Raw genomic sequence first — 23,287 nt, 5'->3', positions numbered from 1 at the left:
TGGAAATCCAAAAGGTTTTGATAGCGATATATTAAAAAAAAAAAAAAAAAAATTAAAAAGAAGTTATTAAAGCTGCGATGAAGAACCTTTTAAAAGTTAAACTTTCTTTCGCTGTTCCTCTGAGATATACTAATTTCAGTTAAATATTGTCGTCTGATTTTTTTTTTTTTTTATCGCATTTGAACTGCTGTTTATAAATGAATAAACAAATCAAGTTTCAGTTCAGTTCTCATGAAAGGTTTATAAAGACTAATAATATTTTCGGCTTTATCTCATACTTTAGGGTTATGCTTTTCTCATGGTAACTCAGCGTAGTTAAATTGCTTATGAATATGTACTTCTTTTATTAGATGCAAGTGACCAGGTACAATGTGCAAAATAAGAGATTTAATTTACAACTTTTGGCATTTGGTTGTGCGCTTTTCGGTGGTAATCTACGTTTTTATCTGACAAAGTTGAGATTCTTTATGCTTTCAAATATCCTTATAATAAAAATAAAATCTTTTAAAAATTGATGACGTCTATGAAAACGCGAAGAAAAATGCTGTATAACGAAATAAACTCCAATGAAACATCAACGGATGAGCTTGAAATATCAACGGATGAGCTCATTACATCACCCTTGATCGATTCGTTCTTTCAATTATGCCTCGGTCGAACTCGTAAGTTCCACGCACACCGGAAGGAGCTTGATCTAAACTGTCAAGCGCTTCATCGATTGGGTCTTTACTTCGCTAAAAAAAGGAGAATCTTTTAAATCAGATAATTTTAAGGCAGACAAGATTTATCTAAAATTTTGATTTTTGGCATTAAACTTACTACATTCCGCATTCTTTGTACTACGATGATCGTTTTAAATATTTTTTTGTTTCATTTATGCACCCTTCAGTACCAAATTTTCACTCCGTTACCACTAGTATTTACAAACTTACAAATGAAACCAACATCACTTTTGCCGGTGTTCATATTTTCAACCGCTTGTTCGCATGACAAACGTACACGTGACATTTCACATGTACGTTATTTATGATATTTACTTAATGTTGCTCATTACTAGCGACAAACCTAGTTCATCAACCTTTATTAGTATGGGTGTAAGGGTAGTTCTGGCCACACTAAGAGTATGGATGGCTCCACTTTGTTTTGTGGATAAAGGTACTTCTTTCCAATTTGAATTGTATATATTTTAATACAATTATCCTTTTTACACATCTACAACTAAATCAATTTAAATCCGTTTAGTGTTATAAATGTAAGTGTGAGCATAATGCAGTAACTTGCTTTGTGCCTAGCAATTTTTGTATTAAATTTTTGATAAAAATTTAATACAAAAATTGGTAGGCACAAAGTTATTTTGGTATTTGTAGTACTAAGTAATCAATTAAACTTAAAAAGTTCATTAATAATTGTAAGTTTTATCAGGGTGTGCTTATTTAAAATTATTAAATATATTGCTGATGGAAAACCTGGGCTTACCAAGAGAAAAGATAAATGGAAAATTCAATAATTATCCGAATGGATTTATCTACCAATCAGATTGGTAAACAATCGGTTATGTATGAGTTATTTTCGAACCAATTAACAATGTGTTTAATGACTCAAAAACCACATAAGAACACAAAACATCTTTACAGTCAAAAAGACCCTATTTTTCAGAATATGTAACTGTAATTTTTTAGATTTTTATACCAAAACATTTTTTTCAGAAAAATCTTACAAAAAAGAACTTAATTTAAAATTTCAATTAAAGACAGGCTTTTCTAATTCAATATTTTGCATGTATGCTGATTTTTTGTGTTTATTACTACGTGTTATCAACTATTATTTGAAAGTGTTGCAGTTAATGCGTCGTATTATTAAAATATCTTTAATGATTATCTTACCTTGAAAATGCCTGTTTTTTCTACAAAGCAAGCAATTCCGAGGATTGAACCATTGAACGACCAAAACGAGCAAGTTATCACCAAGATAAGAATGAACAACCATAAATCTTTTCCAAACGCGTACATGCTGCAATCAGGAACTAAAATGTTGATTTTAAAAGTTTCATAAAGAAATCGAAGTTGTTGGTTCATTGAACGAAAAAAATTAGTAGTTTCAATTTGCAATAAAAAACCAGCATCGGTCGTAACTTACCGCTAAAACTATCCTCAAAAGGGATGTTCGAGTTGCTGTTTTTTTGCTTACAAACACATGATGACTGTAAATTAAAGCAAGTATATTCATCGTTATCCATATAGCTTTGGTAATCTTTAAAGCTCACGTAGTAATCAGCGGAAACTTTAATACCGTATAAGCAGACACATAGGCACAATAAGTTTCCTAGCAAGTACATTCCAGCCTTTAAGAGTCAAAAGTTGTAAAAAAATAAATCAATCAAAAAAGCTAAAATGTATTATAAGTCAGAATATTAATTTAGGATCGTCGAAATTCATTTTAAATCGGAGGACCATAATTACGTGCCTGGGTCAAATAAAAAATACAAAAAGAAGTACAACATTTTGTGTTACTCAATTTTTCATGCTAATGGCCAATTATCAGTCACGATATATCTAGTCCTGCCTTAAATGCTGCCACAAAGTTTTGGATTTTAAATACAAAAAACGTGTACGTTAAATTTAAATTAAAACAAAAGATTATTGCACTTGCATATTTGTCAAGTTAACTCTTTTTATTCAAAATACCATCCCTTCTCCTTCACAAAAGCCTTTTAGTGTGAAGGCCAATCATCAGTAACAGCACATACAATGTTTATTGAAAAGTAGGCCTCTGCTTACTTTAGAATTGCATTAAATCTAAATTTAGATTATTGCCTGAGTTTGGCCATGTCCTATAACACTTAACACAATTCGTATCTAACAGATTTAAATTTTGACTAATTAATTTTGATGTGAATTTCTAGCCATTGGTGTAAAGACTTTACCTTGTAAACTGGAGCAGAACCTCACTGGAAGATCCAATTACCAGAACTATGCCTGGTCTCATTAAAAGAACTTAAAACTTTGTCTGAAATCTTTTTGGTGTGATTTTGTATTTATCTTTCCATCAACAAAAATGTAGCTCTCTAAATTCTTCATTCAAGATACTCAACCAAACCATCAACGATGCTAAACCTCTCTGAAACATCTTCCTAACTAATAACATTTGTTTGTAACAACATTTGTTTACTTTTCTTTGACCCCAAAATCATGTTTTTTAAAGGAATTAAAATTCTAAAAACATCTACTTTGTTAAGTTTATTTGTAAGTATTCAGATATAATTGTTCTCTAGACTTATATGAACGAATGAGAACTGTAATGTCATTTTTTTTTATTGTAAGAACTTTCGGAGCTGTTTTCTCTATCGTGATTTCTTAACTCCTAAATTTTTCTAAAAAAAACTCATATTTACAAATATTAGTCTATTTTATTCAAAAGTGGATTTAGGCATAATACTCATAATCAGGTATCATACTAAAAATACTCATAACATGAAATCAACCCTGAGAATTTAGAGTCTGCTTTTTTGGGAGAACTCTTGAAACCAAGTTTGAAAATTTCCATAATTATCATGAACAATTTTTTTTTACTTTATTTTTAAGCAAACTTAGTGTAATTAATGTCTTACAACTCAAATTTAAATGACTTTATTTTAAGGGGATCTGCTACCTTAATGAAGAGACTGAGCCATTTTTAATACGGAGAAGTTGTCACAAGTTTTGGAAATCAATTACCTCCATTATACATGTAGAAAATGATCACAATGCCTTAATAAGGTAACTGTAATGATATCTAAGCTTACTTTAGCAATATTTAAAAGTTTTGATAGCTAAAAACTTAACAGATATAAGTAGAAAATATAAGGTGGTGCTGATCTTTTCGTGTTTATGACAGTGAAGAATATTTTTTCTAATTACAATGTTTTAAAGCATGAGAGATGTTTTAAAGCATGAGGGAGATTTTAAGAAAAAAAAAAAATTCCAAAACAAGTTTTCCCAGTAAAACAAAAATCGAATTAAATAGTTTTTATTAAACATCTCTACATTGGTCGGTTTTTAAAAGTTTCGTATAGATGTCCCTAGAATAGAAAAACGATATTTTTCCCGCTATTTGAATTACCGACCGTATTAGAATCCAGACATTTTGGGAAATGGATAATCTACATCAAAGTTGACCCGTTCCGAGGCTTCATCTAGTACTTCATTTTTAATTTAGAAAGAATAACACTTCTATTGCAATAGTATATCATAATTTATAAAGTAATAAAAGAAATACTTACTAAAAACATATTTCGTGTACCCACGGTCAAAAAACCCAAAAATACGGTCAGCAACAGCTAAATCATGCCATAATACAACATTATAATAAACTGTATAAAGTTTTTAAATGAACAGTTATTGGATAAATTAATTTACCAGTAAACCGCACCATATGCCTGCTGATGCATTGATGATTGTTGCTTCATATGTTGCAAGATTGATGAAGCCAGCGATAATTGTTGGTATAGCTGAAAATGACGCAAAAACTGCCAGAACGCAAATGGCTGCACTTAAATTTTTATTAACAAATACTTTTTTAAACATCTTGCTAAATTGAAAAGAAGACCTTGATATTTTTAACGTATATCCATTAGTTAACTAATATTGTTTGATCAAAAAATTGTGTTGCTATAATCGTTTTTCTTTTTAAACGTTTACGTTTTATTAATAAATACCAAGCTTAGCACTTCTACGCAGTTGATTTTAACATTATAAAACACGATTTTATGGAACTTTTTAACCTCGGCGAAGAGACGCTGTTTAGTCTTTTATTTCGTTGCTTTGTGTGGAGTAATCTTATTTTATGAACCACGTACCGATAAAAAAGTTATTACTCATTCTTTAGTATAATGCTATATAATGAAATGCCATTTTTTAAAAATATTTATTTCAAAAAGAGACAGCCAAGTTGGGTTGACACCGTGACAGTTGACAACTAGATTTATACATTGGCAATTGGATTGGTATAATGACAGTTGGTTGACGAGGTGGCGGTTGGGTTGATACAATGGCAGTTGAGTTGTAACCATGACAATTGTGCTGACAATATGACAGTTGAGCTGACACATTGACAGTTGGTTTATCTTGAGGATACTTTTGAAACATGGAAAAATCTCGTTTTAATTCTTTTAAATTTTTCAAAGTTGTTTCTTTTAAACTTTTGTCGAATAATTCGAAAAATCTTCTCTTAGTTTTTTTCTTTTTTTTTTTTTTTTTTTTTAACTTTAAAATAAATTCATGTCATGAAGTTTTGTAGCTTTACCATTTAATTTATGATAACTGGTTGCATCGTTGGCATGCTGTCTAATGCAATCACTGACATCCAAGAAAATAAAAGTAGATTTAATAAATATTATTTATCTATGAATCGTCTATGAATCATAATAAAATAAAATATAACAAAATATATAAAAGAAAACAAAAAATATAAAACAAAACAAAACTTTTAAGAAAAGCAACAATATCAGTGACAGTTGAACTAATATAAAAAATGTTAACAAGAATAGCCATTTATACAATAATATTTATAAAGTATTAGCTTTCCCAGTGAAAAAGCGCACATGGGATACGCGTGGATTTTTCCATGTGTAACCCATGTGGGGATTATTATTTTGTCCCATGTGGATTTCGTATGGTAAATCCCACATGGGTTTTATATGGTAAATCCCACACGGGTTTTATATGGTAAATCCTACATGGGATATAGGTGGAAAATACTACATGTTATACATCTTAAATGCCACATATATTTTAATCCAAACGGTATAAAAGTAGTCAATACCCGATAAATGAAAGTCCGTATGCTTCTATGATAATTTTTAAAAATCCTTTAATTTAAAATTAATCATCAAAGCTTTCTAAAGCATATATATATATATATATTAAGATAAATATATATATATATATATATATATATATATATATATATATATATATATATATATATATATATATATATATATATACATATATAAAACATTAAAACAATAAATTTGATACAAAATTTCACTTTAAAACGAATACCATTAAGATTGTGATAATAATAGCATAAGGAAACTAATATTTATGTATTATTATCATTATATTATAAATAAATAGTTATTTAAGTCATTTTATAAAATAATTTGTTTTTATAAAATGAATTAAAAAAACTGTTTTTATTATATTTTAGTTTTTTAATTCATTTTATATAATAAAAATATGGAAATAAATACAAATTATAAAAATCATGTAAGAATCATTTATTATTTCTAAATACTATATTAATGTTAGTCTACAAAGTTAAAATCAATTTAGAGCATCACTACGAGTTCTTTTGCGATTCGCACGTCCACCTCTGTCTCTCGAATTTATAAAATAGGTGGTCAAAGCTTGCTCAATCGATAGGTTCTCAGCATTACAATGCTTTTTTCTTACACTTTCTAAAGAGAAATATGACAGAATGATTACTTTTTTTACCTAAATCATAGGGTCATCTATGCATAATGATGTCAGATGACCCGGTTTATTGAACACCATCCCCCTTTATCAAACTCGGTCAATTTTTTACCATCTCCCATTGAAAATGATGTCAGTTTTTGTTATCATATTATGATGGTATATATGAATTTTTAATAAAAATGCTTATACAATCAATTTTTTTCTGGTTGAATTATACATTTATTCTCAAAAGTACTCAATTGAAGTAAAAAACAAGAGATAAATTGTTCTTTCAGATAAGCAAACTTATTTCTGAATTTAAATTGTTTTTCCAATGATCTTTTTTGTAGTTTTAATTAGCAAAAGCAGGAAGTTTTTATACCACATTGTTAATGTAAATAACTCTAAAACATGCGCATAGATAACATAAATTTAAATGTTGTACTTTTTTTTTTAATTCAATTTTTTAATTGACATTGTTTTTGTTTTAACATTCCCTCCCCATTGTCAATTATTTTCAAACTTTTTAGCTCACACTGCCCCTCTATTTACTGGCATCGATTATGGAGGACCCCACAGCCTAAATATTAGATATATATATATATTACTTTTACTTTATTTACGACACCTTTTGATATGCAACAAAACCTTACAAAGCTTACAATAATTCAGTTAAGATTCAATCTGAGTTATTGAAACGTAATAAATTTAACATCAAAAGAAAAGTAAAGCTGTCATCATTTAAAATGTAAAGGGTGTTGTCAAAATATGTTAAAAATATAATTAAGTTACCTTTCACTAGATCCTCAATCAAATTCATGGCCATTTTGCCATTTTTGCCAGATCTGTTAGTCTCTTTTGCCATTTCAGATGTAAAAAGAGACGACATCATTCGACTTATAGATTTTTCTATAGTGGCAGCATTAGAGTAACTGAGCCATTGTACCTATATATATATATATATATATATATATATATATATATATATATATATATATATATATATATATATATATATATATATATATAGAGAGAGAGAGAGAGAGAGAGAGAGAGAGAGAGAGAGAGAGAGAGGAGAGAGGGAGAGAGGGAGGGAGAGAGGAGAGAGAGAGAGAGAAAGTAAGTTATAAGTTAAGCTAATGTTTTTAAAAGTTTCAACTTACAAAGTTTTTTCTGATCTCAATGTCTTTTAATCTATCCACCAGCACTTCAAATTCCTCTCGAGACGAAATAACATTGAAAGTTATTTGATTTGAAATGGGCGTATTTCTTTCTTGAAGCAAACCTTTCACTTCCATCATAATATTTTTTAATTGTTTAATTTCATACTCAATACTTATTAGGCGGCGTTTAACATCATTGATTTCACTACTGGTATTGGTTGACACACATTTAACTAGATTACCTTAAAAAAAATTTTTCTGAAGAGTCTATTGTAAGTGATTTCTAATCACATATAATAATATATAAATATACAAATAATAAATAATTATAAATATATACATATATACCTTCTATTGCAGGATATGCATTGCATGATTTTTCTTGTGAATGTAGCTTAGAAATTTGATGGTTAGCGGATATAGAGCTTGAATTAGAACTGAAAATAATATTGTAAAAAATAAACAACAGAATAGATAATAATCAAAATAATTATTAAGAATTAATTACCTATTAAGATGTTTTAATGGAGGCAACGTTTTATTTGTTGTAAAAGGAAACTCTGTAATATAAAAACATAAACCATCATTATCATCATCATGATCATCATCATGATCATCATCATGATCATCATCATCATCATCATGATCATCATGATCATCATGATCATCATCATGATCATCATCATCATCATCATCATCATCATCATCATCATCATCATCATCATCATCATCATCATCATCATCATCATCATCATCATCATCATCATCATCATCATCATCATCATCATGATGATCATCATCATGATGATGATCATCATCATTATCATCATCATCATCATGATCATCATGATCATCATTTATTGTAATTTTTTTACCAGAGGTAACTTGAGAAAAGCTCAAAGAACTTTCATTAGAATCTAAATTGGAAAAGTTCAATTACATATCAAATATGTTGTTATGTCTACTTAACTGCCTAAATAAAATAAAAAATAAAACAGAAAATATTAAAAATTACTTGACATTTCTGATGAAATAGGGCAAAATAAACTATTGGCTTTATTTTTTTGTCCTTTTGAATTTTCTGAAGTCGATCCACTATAGTAAATTCGTATATTTTTAATTTTATTTAGTTCTCATTGTTTCAGTAAAAAAATGTAAAATAGTATAAAATTATCTAGTAACTGAATGTAAAAGTAGTAAATATTTAAATGAAATTCTGTAATAATATATACCGGATTTAAAAACTAAAACTAAAAATATTGTATTACCATTCATAACGAGAAGTTAAAAATTTTTTTCTACTTTCTGGTGCTCTTTCCTCAAAAGAAGAAGAGTCTTCAGCCTGTTTGGCTCTTATTTTTGCTGTTTTTTCATTATCTAAATTTTTGAAATATAATTATAAAATAAAACATTACTAACAAATTGCAAAAAAAAACTATTGACTACTTATTGTAAAAAACGATTGTTAAAAAATATAACGTCTATAATATATACAAATAAAAATTTAATTAAATTAATTACTGACCAACTGCTTCTCCAAGTATACGCACACCAACCAAGCTCCAATCATCACTGGGAATTTCACATTTGGTTCTCACCCTATTAATTTTTGTTCCTTTGTATGGGGGCCACCAACATCGTGTCTCTCCAACTAGCCAACTTTCGCACACATAATCTACACTGCCATCTTCCTCTATAAATTCCACTATGTAAAACGATGTCATCTTAAAAAATCTTTAATATTTTATTTTATCTATAATAGAATCATTTCATTTATTAACTTTATTTAATAAAATTTATTAACTGAGAAGTCTCTCAACTTCTAAATATTTATCAGGGCATTAGCCAGGAAAATATTTTATACTGCATTTTTGCGATATTGGGAATTTTTATTGTTATTGTTCCCCAAAACATTAGGAATTTTTATTGAAATTTTAAGTCATTGAGTTTTGGGAATTTTAAACCCATAGGGAATTCCGCGGTATATGTGGCACCATTGGGCTAGCTAACACCCTGTTTATGTAATTTTTTTTAATATATTGATAAATGTTAATAAATTTTATAAATATTGTTGTTTATAGAAATTTCAGGTTATTAAGTGATAAGATCAATAAAACAATTTTTTAAATACAAATAAATTGCTGCTGATATTAATAACAACATCAAATTTTATTATATATATTGAGGCATAAAACTAACCACAAGCTTATTTTCCAAAATAGTCAATTGATGGAAAAGGAAAGATTATTAAAGTATTGTCACACTGTGAAAAAGCAACACATTTCCGAATTACTTTAGATTTTATAACATGTCCTGTTGGTGGTAAATACACTCCAATATGTAACAAATTAAAAGATTGTGGATAAGAATAAAAATCTCTACATCTTTCCATTAAAAAACCAGCCCCAATCATTGTATTACTATCTAATGATTCAAGCTGCATAATTCCTTTTTCTGTTAAAAAAAATTGATCATTTGGATTTTTTGACCATGCTAACACTCTACAAGTTTGTGAATAATTCAAAATTCCAAGCTCATTAACTCGATTTATGGCCTGACTTAAAAGGTTTGAAGTGCCATGAAATCTTTTTCTTAAAACACCATAGTAACTTTCTGCCCAAAATGCAGACCAAAAGCCAAGATTGCCATACTTCTCAATATATTCAGGAATATGAAGAAGCACATGGACATTATAGACTAAATGATGCTGACCATATAAAGTTTTCATTCCAGAAACATAGCTAATTAATGCTTCATTACCAACATGTATCATACTCTTCCAATTATCACAAGAAAAAGCATAAATAGCTAAGTGTAAAAGCATAAAATGATGGTATTCTGTTGAAGGCAGTACAGATTTAAGGGCTACAGGACCTACAAACAAAAGGAAAATTCTAAATTCAACGGCTTTCCATAACCTTATTTCATCAATCGATCGTGGGCGCCTAGAAAATTCTGATGGCAGACATTTTCCTAAAATACAAATAAAATTAGACAGCAAATTTTTACTTGATGAGATCAGTCGACTTTTTCCTCTAATCTCGCAACACCAAATGAGTAACAATCGACGCACATTTCCAAGATATATCAGGTGCATTGGATCAGGTGGGAAACATGTTACCATTGGAACTAATGTGACTAAGGGAGACTCTCTCAGTTGGTGTCCGTTTTTTTCCAAATTTAAAAACTGTTGATCAGTTCGATGCACACCAATAGTTTCAGAAAAAACAACTTTTTTAAATTCGTTACAGTAAGAACCTTCATCTTGACAATAATCACAAGAAAAGTATCCTCCACATTGTTTTGTACCTTTACAAAAAGACCTGGCTGGTGCATCGCAAACAAAGAAAAGAATTTTAATTCTTATTTTTGGATAAATGGTTTTTATATTTTCAGACACTTGATTAAAATCAGTAAGGAATGGCAAAAAAAAAATCAACTAATGAATCTGGCTTTGAAGAACCAATGTGTATACCTGCAACAAATGGTGTTTGATCTAAGGATTCATTTATTTTACAAAGTATAGGCCACATTGATTTGTTTGTTGAGTTTTGAAGCTTAACACCATCTACATTTATTGCTAGTGATACAAGAGTTTCTCCACCATCAACATAAACTTCCTGTTTTAATTTTTTATACTGAGATCCTTCAGGAATAAATTCAGCATTTAGCCCAGCATTAATTCTATTTTCTATATTATCTTGTATTCCAAAATAGTGATACAATTTGTTTGCATTGGTATAACTTTTATTAGAACATTTGATCTTGCTAAGTAAAGTAGTAGCGCAAATGGGTAAATTATTATCAGGACCAATAATTTTTAACAATGCTGAAAATGCATTTTTTGATATGTTATATTGTATATACCATAAAATAAGTTTGTCTTGTAATGAAAGCTGTTCTAAGTTAGAATTTTTTAAGTTAGAATTTTGGTAATCATCTTGACCTAAATTGTCTAAACTTTGGAAAAAATCTTCATCATTTGAAAAAATAAACTTTTCAGTATTTTCATAGTGAGTTGCCTCATTTGTAAAATCAACAGCGGAATCGTCAACTTGAGATGTAGTTGGTAAATCTGCAGAGCAGTCAAAAGGCATATTATCTTCACTTTTTCTGACTTTATTGACAAAATAATATTTCTTTTGTGACTCCTATAAAATATAATGTAAAACCTCACATTATTAAAAATAACTGACATTATTTAAGATCATTTAAAAAGAGTAAAAGAGAAAAAAGTATTCATTGCATCGTTTTTGTGTATGACATGTATTACATATCATGTTCAACAATAATAAACATTCTTACTGAGTAAGAATTAGTACTAATTAACAAATTTGAACAAATAAATAAAAAATAGTGAAAAAAACAATTAACAAATAAGAAGTTTAATTTGAACTTTAACTAAAACTTGAATTTAAATTAATTGGTACTAATTTGTTCAAGCATAACCTTAAAAAACAAGTTTATATAATAAATTATATGTATGACTAGTTCTACATATAGCTAACTATCAGGATATCAGGTTATATGTATAACTATATGCATTTTGAATCATATTATTTTATTTATATATTACTTTAGATCATATTACTTTAAAAACTGGACCCAGTGTCTTTATTCCCAATAACACTGTGGCACTCCAGATTAAAAATAGAAAAGTTTCTATAAAAACTCTGTTTTTGTTCCTCAATGTAGTTCGTAAGTCCCTGAAGTCTTAAGGACCTTATTATATCTAAAGTTAAAAGTTTAAGAGCCTAAAAAAAGTTACAAAAACCCATCTCCCCCTATTTTTTTTCTTTTTTTTTAATAAAGAAAATTGGAAATTCTTTAACTTCCAAATCTGCATTTCTTTGTGGGACACTGCAGTATCCCATGCATGCATGCTTGGTTTTTGACAACATTTAAACTTGCATCAATTAATTGTTAGCAGATAATATACTCAAGAACTATATTCAAATAACTATTATATTATCCTAATAATACGTTAATTTGCACAAATCTTAATCTTATTTCTATAAAGAAAGATAAACATTCGTGGTACTTACATACTTGCTTGCCATTCTCTAAAATAATATAAAATATCTTTACACAATAGAAATGCAACCTCGCCGCAATGTCGATTTTAAAACTAAAAATTTTTTTTTTAGTTTCTGGCTTTCAAATTATAATTTGAAAGGTTTCTTGTGGGTTTCTTGTTGGATTTAACGTGGGATTTAACATTTCTTGTGGGATTTAACGTTTCTTGTGAGATTTAACGTCCCTGGTATCGATTAACGTTTCTTGTGGGATATAACGTGGGTTTCTTGTGGGATTTACATGAGACTTATAATTCCCATGTTAATCCCATAAGAAACCCACGTGGGATTTCCCATGTGAGTAAATACCATATGATTCCCACATGTAACCCATGTGGGATTACCCACATGGGTTTAAAGTGACAAATTTCCATACGGATACCACACGGGAAAATCCGTCCCACGTAAATCCCATCAATCCCACACGAAACCCACACAGTACCCATGTGGGACGCGGTTTTTTTTTTCACTGGGTTATTAACAATAATATTAATAACAATAGCAATAAAAATAGTAGTATTAGCAACAATGATAATAATAACATTAAGTTTGAAACAAAATGGAAAAATTCCAAACAACAAGTATGAATTTCATCCGGCTATCAATGTTTGAGCCAACGATTATTAAAATCTTTAACTAAAATAAACCAAAATTAAAATAAATTCATGGATTGTTTTATGATGTAGTTATGTTTTCTATGTTTGTATTTGTACCCCAATTAAAGTATGCTCGCTGCAGATTCTAAACTACCAATCATAAATTTAGGTATCATTCAACATTTATATTTATGTTAATACCATATTTATATTTATGTTAATATCATATTTGTATTTATGTTAATATCATATAGCAAGTAACAACAAGGTTATCAGTATAAATTTTAAAATGATCTTGTTTACATCAACAGTAAACTTGGTTTGAAGTCAAAATAATTTGGCTTGTATTTTATTTCTTTTTATTCTTCTAAAATTTCTATTTTCTATTTCTTCTTCTAAACGTTCAACATTATGATCCAGCCGTCATTTTCTGGAAGAGGAGGCCCATGACTTTTACCAATGATAATTTAGCCTTCGTCATTTTTTTTTTATCAACAAATAATTATAACCATTTTGTTTATTTTTAAAAAACTTGCAAATCAATTTGAACTTTAAGAGACTACTTGCTCTTTAACATTAATTTCTTTCTGTTCCATATTTTTAGAGCGAAAAATGCAACAGCCACATTTTTTTTGTAGCTCTTTCAACTTTTTCATAAATAAAAAGCCGGAATGAACTGAAGTTTCATTTAAAAAAGCGTTTTCAACTTTCACCCAAAATTTGAATTCCCAAAAATACTAAACGTAAATTCTAAATTTTCTGTGACGACGATGCATTTCCTCCCCTGTTTCCCCAGAGCAATTAACTTCCTTCTCCGTTATGAGGCATCATCTCTCCTAATAAGTTGTAACTTGAAGAATACTATTTTAACGGTTAAAACAATTTCTGTTTTATCACTTCTAGCCTAATGCTAAAAACGCTTCCAAAATAGCAGGTTAAAAGCTATGGTACAATTCAAATGGTTTTGTACCACGGGTGGATAATTCTTTAGCTAGTAGTAGTAATTGGTAAGCCATACCAAATTGACGTTTTTTTAAATTCATCTAATGCTTCTAAATTGAAAGATTATATTGAAGTGCACCACGACGATCTCCAGCATTTTTCATGAATATTTGGGACTTTATTGATGGTAAATCTCCGAATACCCTTTTACAATACCATTTTTTATTACATCGCTTAAGTAACTCTTAAAATTGGGTTTAAACTCGATATTACTCATAATCAAAACTTTCGTTATGGATTAGCATTGCTTTATTAGGATTGCTTTATTAGGTAAGTCTACTTTTATTTTGATAAAAAACTATGGTTGATATACAGACACATTGATAGTTCATTTCTTCATCACGCCTTTACGTCTTAACCTGTTCGCCTCTTCACCTCTTTACAACACTCTTAGTTTCAAAAAAAAAATTTTTCTAATAAAATAACCAATACTATTTATTTGTATTTACAAATAGCTGATGCTGAATAACGTTGAATATAAATGCCTTAGCGCAAATTCCGAATTTCAATGCCTTTGATCACAAAATACAAATTCCATCGGAATAAAAATTTAGAAGAAACTTCTAGAGAAACTGAAACTCGGTGAAAAAACAAAACTCAAAACGAAATTTTTATTTGCAAGTTTTGATTTAAGTTTTGTTTAAAACTTAAAACTTTTTTATCTTTAAATAGAGTAGTTTTATACATAAATATAAAAAATTACAATTCCGACGGAATGCAAAAATTTGCGATCAAATGTGATTAAAATCAGCCGGAACGCGGACCCCCAGTACTAATTCCAAATTCATCTCAGTATTTTTCGATTAAAAGCATATTTTTCATTTCAACTAACAAGCTAGTTCGATGACATGTTTTAAAATCTTTCGAGTCATTTCCATAGCAACTCTAAATAACACTGTAGTGACCTAAAGAATAAAGAAATTACAGAACCTTATTATTTTGAAATAACACTTATGTATTTTATATTACCTACAAACTTTTCTCACATTTAAGTCCAGTGGTCAACTTATTTTGTGCAAAAAATTTTTCAATAAAGATTCATAATTATTGATTACATTTAAATAATATGATTTTTAGTTTCAACACATGTTAAAATTTTTTAAGGAACCCTCATTAAAATATATAAGCATTTTTCTAATAATATTTATCAATAAAAATACACCTGTACAATTTTTTTTTATAAATTATAATATGAAACAACGTGTTTTGAATTCAAAGTACAAATTGTTTTTTGTCTCTCGGCATTCGGTTATTTAGACGTCCTATTACGGGTCTCTCTTTGATTCCAATATTGCACCTTAGGTTTCTTTTAGAGGGCAATTTTAAAGACCGATGTACGTCCATTAAATCTCATAAAATACTGTTAATCACAAATAACGAGCAATAATGTGTTTTATATATTAAACGTTTTGTAGTTTTGTTTGGTTACTCTTTATATATTTTACAACTACGTACTCCAAAACAAAAGTTGAAATGAGAAGAAAATGTAATACCGAGTTGTAACTGTGGTTATTAGTTTGAGAATGATTTGGAAGTTTTTTTTATTAATTATAGATGGCAAAGCCTCACTCAGCTCGTAATTCCTTACTCCCTGGAGGAATCAGTCGCTTGAGTAGAAGTGCTGTGTACAAGAAACGAGCATTATATAAGAGAAAAAAGGTTGCAGTAAAAGCCAAAAAAGCTGTAACTGTACTAACTAAGACCAAGAAAGTTGGTGGAGAAAAAAATGGAGGCGAGCGACTGTTGCCACTTGTCAAGGAATCGCGATTCTATCCTGTTGATGACATAAAGAAGCCATTGAAAAATAGAAAGCATCCTAAACCTGCAAAGTTAAGATCAACCTTGACTCCAGGGACTATTGTTATTTTGCTTGCTGGTCGTCACAAGGGAAAGGTTAGTATTTCTTATTTGTTATTGCATATTTCTCCATGAAGTAAAGCATTATTTAAGATTTGAACAGGATTGATTTTAACAGTCAAGCGTATTCTTGACTTAATTTTAATGTATTGTAACTTAATCATGGGGTATCCAAAATTGGCTTTATGGTTAATTTTTTTCCTTAGTTTTTTTTTCTCTATAACACTAAATTTTTATTTCATATACTATTCTCTGCTCTAATATAACTTTCTATTTTTCTTCTGTAATTTTGAAATAAAAGCTCAAATTTGGTTTTAAATAATTTAAAACAGTAAACATTAAATAAGTAGAAAAGCCAATAAAATAAATTACATCAAGAATTATTAAAATCAGTCTTTCTAGAGGCAGTATTCCTCGTATTGTGAATATTCTTGGTATTCAAAATATTTCTTTAGATTGAATAAAGTTTGCAGTTGTCTAAAATTACTTTCATTTCATTTTTAGAGAGTGGTATTCTTAAAACAACTACCAGTATCAGGACTTCTACTTGTTACTGGTAAGCTACTAAAAACTTTAAATTTTTCTGTTTTTTTATTTCCTTTTTTATTCTCATATACTGTTATATATTGTTTATTGTTAAAGTCATGATCTAAGAAAAAAATTTTTTTTTGAGTTTCTTTATTTTTACAGTATGGATATTTAGGATGTGATTGCATAGTCATGCTATCAAGTTACAAAAAATAAAAAAATGATTTAATTGTTTTTAACTAAGCATAAGTATAATTTCTTAAATCTGTTTATTATTAGTGATTAGTTTTGGCTTAATTATGAAGATATTGATGTTATAATTATATGAAGATATAATTATATGAAGATATACCATGTTGAAATGATGTTTCTGTTGATTAAAGCTCATTCTTCTGATATTCTAAGATATATAGGTTTAAAGCAAAACAACAAAAGTCTCTAATATAGGGCCTGGCAGACTTTTATTCAAAAATTTTTACATGCAAGTAAAAATCTTAAGAGTACTGTTAGAGGTGCTTCTAAATTTATTCTTTTTATAAACATTAAAGGTAAAGGACACCAATAACAGTTGAAGTTGCTCTAACTCACATCTTTCCTGTTTTATGTTCAATTCTTTTAAGAAACATTGTGTAACATTCCAACAATCCCTTGTTTGAAGATTCAATTTGCATATGTAAAAAAAAAAAAGTATCTAAATTGATTGGATACTTTTTTTTATAATTATAAAATTTATGCTATATAAAACTGCGGTTAATTAGCAAAGTGGTTCTTTATAACCATTTTTGTCAGTCACCTTTCACACATTTGTTAAACGCATCTAAAGTTAAATGTTATTGACAGTTTTACACTGTGATAGAAGTTTATAGGTAAAATTATACCATATGAAATTTATTAATTATCAGTAAAGTTGAAAAAGAACTGAAGCTAGAAGATTGTCTTCTATTTTTTAAAATATGCTTCAAGTAATTGCTTGTATCATGTTTACTTTTTCTTCATAAATGTGATATGAACTTTTTGCAGAATGAAGGATTGTTTCTAGCTTTTCTTGGAGTGAAAGTTTGTAATTTTTATTCTGTTCACATGATAAATATATTTTCAGTATTAGTATTTATTGTGGGATAAACTGATTTTATGAATTACTATTACGTGAATGCAACCACTCAAACTTAATTAAAGCATAAACATCGAATTTAAATAAAAAAGCACACCACAGAAAGTTAAAACAAACCTATGTATTTCTGTAAAATGAACTTAAATAAAATCAAATCCTATAAATAAATTGCAGTGTTTTTTGTTAATTTTAAAATTTTTTTGTTGCTCTTAAAGACCTGTTACAATAATTTTTTTGGTTTTAGCAGAAAAAAGTTAACATAAACCTCCATTTTGGTGCATCAATATTTCATTTCATTCTTTTTTTGTGTTTCTTAAATTACCAGGTCCATATAAAGTTAATGGAGTACCTCTTCGTCGTGTTCCACAATCTTATGTTCTTGCCACCAACACCAAAATCGATATATCCAAAGTGTCTCTTTCTGAACGTTTAAATGATGATTTCTTCAAACGTCAAAAAAAACAAAAGAGATCACGAGAAAGTATGTTTGATGAGTCAGCTGAGGTAATTTTATTGTTAATACGTTAAAAAAACAGCATTTAGTTTGACATTTATGTTTATCATTATGTTAAAATGCTATTTTTTTTTTTTAGAGCTATAAGCCGAGTGACGAACGTAAATCAAACCAACAAGAAGTTGATGAAGCTATTCTTACTCAAATCTCAAGCGTTCCTCTCCTTCGCAAATATATGCAACAACTTTTTACTCTGAGGCAAGGACAATATCCACACGAAATGATTTTTTAAAGCAAAAGGAATAGACGTTCAAAGTGGAGATTTTTTTTCGTCTTATTTTTCTAACGTGATTCCTTTATGCTAAGGATTCGGTTTTGACTTACCGCGTTGTCTAGGCGCAAATCATTCGTCAATATCTAAATAAAGTGCTAAAGAAGATTTTTTGCGCGAAAACCAGTAGAGGACCGTTCACTTCAGAATTTGTTTACACGTATGCCTTTGTTAGGGGTGACAAATCAGAAATATTTATCTACATACCTAGAAGCAATTAAAAATGAAAAATTCAATAAAAGTAACTCTTGCAAAGAATCTTATATAACTTAGTTACATGGCTAAGTATACGCACTTCACCTATTGCAACATGTTTGCAATTGTTTATTTTTATGTAAACCAGACAATCTATAAATAAGACTTAAAACGCAAAACAATATTTTCTAAATTCTGGCTGTCTTTCAGAATGATCCTAACCTAGAGAAATTAATTACTTTATTTAAGTAATTCAATAATCATTTAAAGATGATATCCACAACATCTTTTAAGACCAGTTAATTTCATCAATTAGACATTAATCTTCTCGTGAAACTAAGGGCCATCAATCGGAGAAAATTTCTCTCGTGAAAGTAACAGTCATTAAATAAAGAGTTCCAGTAAAACTTATCTTACCATTGCTCTCTCTGATGGATCTTCTGTATATCTAAGACGCCTTAACTGCATTAAAGAACTTTTCAACAATTTTCCTTTCAATTCTTCTTTAAACTCGATGCAATTTTTTCCTTTCGCCGTTTTGAGCATTGGAGTGTTTTCTTTTTCTCATGCTAATGGTTGATTTAGGGTGGCTGGGCTGTTTCAAACGACATCTTTATGTTTTAGCGCTGTTAAGTTTTTGTTTAGTTAAAGCATCATGCGATACAATTCAATATAAACATGGTTCTCACGTTTTACTTCTTTTTGCAACAATCCTACATTAAAAAATTCCTTATAGTTTTATCGAATTATTTAATGAAAAAGTAAAGGAAAGTATCAATTACTAAAAGAAATGTAGATTAGAGCTACCATTTTTCCATAATATGCAGCAGTCATGTCATGCCTAAACTTATGGTTGGTTCATCTAGAAAAATTTCAGAAAGATTACTGAACTTTTTAATATATGATGAACAAGTGGTATCATTGACAAAACAGTGAATGTTAGTTATTAATTGTCACCAACTCGTGAATCCAGTTTACAGAAATACATAAAAGCATTAGTCTAATGACAGGCAATTTTAACATGAAGATGACAACCATAACAAATCCACTCCCTGATCATGGATGTAATATAAATTCTTTCAGTGATTTTCTCAAATAACTTTGAAAATGTTCAATACCTTGCTCTCCTCTCTCCCTTAGAAAAACATATCGACAATTCTTAACAATAAAAAACTCAATTAGCCAATTCCTAGTAATAAAAAACTCAATTAACCTAAGATGTTGTTCAGCTGATTGAGTCAGATTATTATAAGTTAATAAGATATGTCTTCCTCTAGCATTCTGTCCTCTTAATCACAGCATTTTAAACGAGAGCTAGCCTAAAAAAACCCATCACTTATATGGCATATGAGTAGTAATATTAATGGAAAATATTATAAATGATTCCAATTTATGTAGAAAGTAGAAACTATATTACAATAATATATACATAGTTTAAGATAATTTTAATATATCTGATACATGCTTAATATACAGAACAAGACTTAATGACAAAATGGTATCATGATCGTAGTACAAGCATAGAGAGAATGTGGAGGTAACAATAACCTCTTTAGCCATAAAATTGACGATACCTGCAAGGATTATTGAGATGGCTTTCTTTTTAACTCGGCATTTAACAAACAGTAGTGTGTAATTTGAAAATGATTGAATGTTGAGTGTATCTTTTTAAGCTGCTGATGTGAGGAAATGGATGAAAATGGAGATGAGTAGTTAGAATTTTTAAAAAGAGTTGTAAATTTTAAAATTCTTTGATCAATTTAACAAGAAGTAATAAGCAAAGAAATTTTAAAAGAAAAAATGACATGTACAATTTTAATGTAATTCTTTGTGTTTTGTCTATATAAAACCAAAGAAATTGTCTTAATTTGCATGAAAGATGTGGAACCACAAAATGTGTTGACATTCAAAAGCATTTGACTCTTTTCTTTCTTTTAAGGCAAAACTTGCTAAGTTCGATAGAAAAATTTTCCAAACGTCCTGCTTGTTGCGTACACAACATACCTTTTTAAAAAGCACGAGTAGCAATGCCTAATTGACTATCTGTATACTAATGTCTTTCTCTTCAGCTACCTGTTTTTGTTTTTTTCTTTTTTTGTCGTGCCTTTGTAGATTCAACATTCATTTTTATCGTTTGGTAAGAAGCCATAAAATGTATCATTCATTGAACATACGAAAAGTATGGAATCACAAATTTTTAGTTCATACTTATCATACATTCAAAAATACTACATTTATACTATAATGTTAAGCAATTTTACCAATATTAAAAATTCTTCATGTTTAATTATACTATAGTCCAGTTAATATACAGAAAGTAAGAGGGGTATGAGTCAATTTAAACACTGCTTATGAAAGTCGATATATAGGAGTTTGGATTTCTCTTAACAAGTAAAAAGAGGTACACTTGTAGCCTGTTATTAACCTAAAATATGTTGAAAAATATACATAAAGTTTGCTGTTGTTTGTAGTTGTTACTACAAAAAAGTCGGCAAAATCAAACTGTTTTTTCCCCCTTTCAAACATTTTTTGCTAAATGAAAAAATGTACACAAAAATAAGAAAAAAATCAAAATAATCGAAACTGCTACTTGATTAATGAAATAAAAATTTCTTATAGAAACGGAGAATTTACTTTAGGACATACATACATACATACATACATACATACATACATACATACATACATACATACATACATACATACATACATACATACATACATACATACATACATACATACATACATACATACATACATACATACATACATACATACATACATACATACATACATACATACATACATACATACATACATACATACATACATACATACATACATACATACATACATACATACATACATACATACATACATACAAGTTTCACTGACTAGGGAAACTTTATGTAAAATGGAAATAGTAAAGCAATCCTTCCCATGTCGTTCAATCCTATCACATTATTTAAATTTTTCTGCAATATAGAAGAATTCTAATAATTGAGGAGAACGAGTGACTGTTTTCAAAGTTTATCTTCATTCTATATTAAAGGTTTAAAACTGCAATAACAAAAGTGAATTTTTATGCGAGGGAAGTTATATCTACATGCGAGGGAAGTTATATCTACGTTCAATACAGATTAAAATAAAATGAAAGTAAAAGAGGCGCATTGTCAGAATGGTTTCATCTTGCAAATAACTGAAAAATATTATGAAACTCAAGTGGGTTAAAAATAAAAGTGGATTTTTAAACTAACAAGCCCCTATCTACTATACAATGAAAAAAAAAAAAAAAATTTTATCCATCAGAGAACTTTAGAAATGGAATTTTATGTAATTTCTCCGTCATAATTGAAGGAATATTATTGCATATTATATAAATAAAGAATTATTTAAACTTTATTTGTCCCACTATAACATTAAAAAAGCCAATTATTAAAATTGATTACTTATTTTACATAATGCATATACATATATATGTATATACAATTATATACGTATATGCATGTATATACATATATATAGTATATATATATATATATATATATATATATATATATATATATATATATATATATATATATATATATATATATACACATATATATATGAGTAGCTATAACTTTAAGCCTCTATTTTACTTTCTCTTATCTTTACTTTTAAAGGAAAAATATAAGCGAATACTAAGGAACCTCAACAGCAATATGACAACACTTCAATCAGACCAAACTTTACCAGTAGTCATATCCTTAAAAAATAATAAATAAATAAAATAATAATAACAATAAATAAGTAAAATAATGATACAATAAATAAATAAAATAATGATAAACAACAACAACAACAGCAACAACAACAACTACAACAACAACAATAGTAATAATAATCGAAAGGAGGGACAAATCAATAGATCATTCTTAGCTATTGATTTTTTGAAAAATTTCCCTCTATTTTAAGTTTGCCATCTCGTTAAACGTCACCAAGCTGCAGACCATCTTTAAAAAAAAAGAAACTTTTTTGGGGTTAATAAACTACTTATACGCTTTAACTTCAATCAGAATTATATTTTGGAATTCCAAACAATAACTTTCACTATTAAGATTTGAACCAGAAGATCGTAGGTTTACGTTTGCATTTATAACTGATAAAGTTCTAATTGATTCAAAACATTTTAACAATCGGATTGTCACAAACATAATTTTCATGACCACGATTTCAAATTAACCTCTCTTTAACTTAAAGTATGAAAAATATCAAATAAAAATATTCATCATACTTTTCTTACGTCATTTTAAAAAATTGCGATGCAACAAAAGTTGAAATGAACCTTTCTAGTGAATAATGTCCAGTTAATACCCAGGCCCTGATGATTGATCTAATGATTTATTCGCCCCAGACACTCAAGATATATTCCTTTTAATGTTGCGTTTACAAAAATTATTTTTTGCAAATATGTTTTATAAACCTCAGAAAAAATTATTAAAGCCAATAATTTTGATTATTGGTATGCAATAATTCAGCATTTCGTCTGATCTGCC

The 23,287-nt window shown here is 28.4% G+C and overlaps 4 protein-coding genes across 5 annotated transcripts; 1 reads left to right on the top strand and 3 right to left on the bottom strand.

Annotated features, from left to right (window-relative positions):
* Positions 1-324: 324 nt before the first annotated feature.
* Positions 325-4,664, bottom strand: LOC145194205 (uncharacterized). The gene is made up of 5 exons (XM_090069740.1): positions 4,395-4,664; positions 4,259-4,315; positions 2,137-2,341; positions 1,884-2,023; positions 325-734 (listed from the first exon to the last, which is right to left on the bottom strand). Exons 1-5 carry the CDS (start codon positions 4,560-4,562, stop codon positions 612-614), a joined length of 693 nt encoding a protein of 230 aa, XP_089925866.1. The 5' UTR covers positions 4,563-4,664; the 3' UTR covers positions 325-611.
* A 1,580-nt stretch (positions 4,665-6,244) lies between these two features.
* Positions 6,245-12,780, bottom strand: LOC149881458 (uncharacterized). Of its 2 annotated transcripts, XM_090068313.1 has the most exons (11): positions 12,646-12,780; positions 11,076-11,751; positions 9,126-9,305; positions 8,869-8,977; positions 8,616-8,695; positions 8,476-8,517; positions 8,109-8,160; positions 7,949-8,037; positions 7,601-7,842; positions 7,230-7,383; positions 6,245-6,439 (listed from the first exon to the last, which is right to left on the bottom strand). In XM_090068313.1, exons 1-11 carry the CDS (start codon positions 12,658-12,660, stop codon positions 6,306-6,308), a joined length of 1,773 nt encoding a protein of 590 aa, XP_089924439.1. In that variant the 5' UTR covers positions 12,661-12,780; the 3' UTR covers positions 6,245-6,305. The 2 variants fall into 2 exon arrangements, with proteins under 2 accessions (XP_089924439.1, XP_089924438.1); XM_090068312.1 differs by lacking the exons at positions 8,616-8,695; positions 9,126-9,305; positions 11,076-11,751; positions 12,646-12,780 and having other exon boundaries at positions 8,109-8,517.
* LOC149881459 (uncharacterized) lies at positions 9,767-10,964 on the bottom strand. The gene is made up of 2 exons (XM_090068314.1): positions 10,610-10,964; positions 9,767-10,474 (listed from the first exon to the last, which is right to left on the bottom strand). The coding sequence occupies exons 1-2, from the start codon at positions 10,722-10,724 to the stop codon at positions 9,807-9,809; spliced, it is 783 nt and encodes a 260-aa protein (XP_089924440.1). The 5' UTR covers positions 10,725-10,964; the 3' UTR covers positions 9,767-9,806.
* Positions 12,781-15,500: 2,720 nt separating the features above from the next.
* Positions 15,501-18,543, top strand: LOC145193914 (large ribosomal subunit protein eL6-like). Its single transcript, XM_090068315.1, has 5 exons — positions 15,501-15,607; positions 15,828-16,166; positions 16,635-16,686; positions 18,095-18,273; positions 18,363-18,543. Exons 2-5 carry the CDS (start codon positions 15,828-15,830, stop codon positions 18,513-18,515), a joined length of 723 nt encoding a protein of 240 aa, XP_089924441.1. The 5' UTR covers positions 15,501-15,607; the 3' UTR covers positions 18,516-18,543.
* The last annotated feature ends 4,744 nt before the right edge of the window (positions 18,544-23,287 follow it).

This window comes from Hydra viridissima, unplaced genomic scaffold (genome assembly GCF_058129835.1).
Source record: "Hydra viridissima isolate aposymbiotic clone 2 unplaced genomic scaffold, HvirCarnegie_v1 scaffold_12, whole genome shotgun sequence".
In the NCBI taxonomy this organism is placed as follows: Eukaryota; Metazoa; Cnidaria; class Hydrozoa; order Anthoathecata; family Hydridae; genus Hydra; species Hydra viridissima.
The sequence above is the reverse complement of the archived record's forward strand: the minus strand, read 5'-3'. Positions and strand labels throughout refer to the sequence as shown.

What these genes read in the sequence shown, in the direction of transcription:
- LOC149881458 (XM_090068313.1), bottom strand. An exon ending in CCATTAAAACATCTTAATAG is followed by an intron (nt 8,038 to 8,108) that starts GTAATTAATTCT and finishes TATTATTTTCAG; the next exon opens with TTCTAATTCAAGCTCTATAT. An exon ending in TTGAGATCAGAAAAAACTTT is followed by an intron (nt 7,384 to 7,600) that starts GTAAGTTGAAAC and finishes ATATATATATAG; the next exon opens with GTACAATGGCTCAGTTACTC.
- LOC145194205 (XM_090069740.1), bottom strand. Translation starts at nt 4,562, where the DNA reads ATGTTTAAAAAAGTATTTGTTAATAAAAATTTAAGTGCAGCCATTTGC. An exon ending in GCATATGGTGCGGTTTACTG is followed by an intron (nt 4,316 to 4,394) that starts GTAAATTAATTT and finishes GGCATGATTTAG; the next exon opens with CTGTTGCTGACCGTATTTTT. An exon ending in GTACACGAAATATGTTTTTA is followed by an intron (nt 2,342 to 4,258) that starts GTAAGTATTTCT and finishes TGACTCTTAAAG; the next exon opens with GCTGGAATGTACTTGCTAGG.
- LOC149881459 (XM_090068314.1), bottom strand. Translation starts at nt 10,724, where the DNA reads ATGGTAACATGTTTCCCACCTGATCCAATGCACCTGATATATCTTGGA. An exon ending in AAGTCGACTGATCTCATCAA is followed by an intron (nt 10,475 to 10,609) that starts GTAAAAATTTGC and finishes TTTTGTTTGTAG; the next exon opens with GTCCTGTAGCCCTTAAATCT.
- LOC145193914 (XM_090068315.1), top strand. Translation starts at nt 15,828, where the DNA reads ATGGCAAAGCCTCACTCAGCTCGTAATTCCTTACTCCCTGGAGGAATC. An exon ending in AGGACTTCTACTTGTTACTG is followed by an intron (nt 16,687 to 18,094) that starts GTAAGCTACTAA and finishes TTAAATTACCAG; the next exon opens with GTCCATATAAAGTTAATGGA. An exon ending in TGTTTGATGAGTCAGCTGAG is followed by an intron (nt 18,274 to 18,362) that starts GTAATTTTATTG and finishes TTTTTTTTTTAG; the next exon opens with AGCTATAAGCCGAGTGACGA.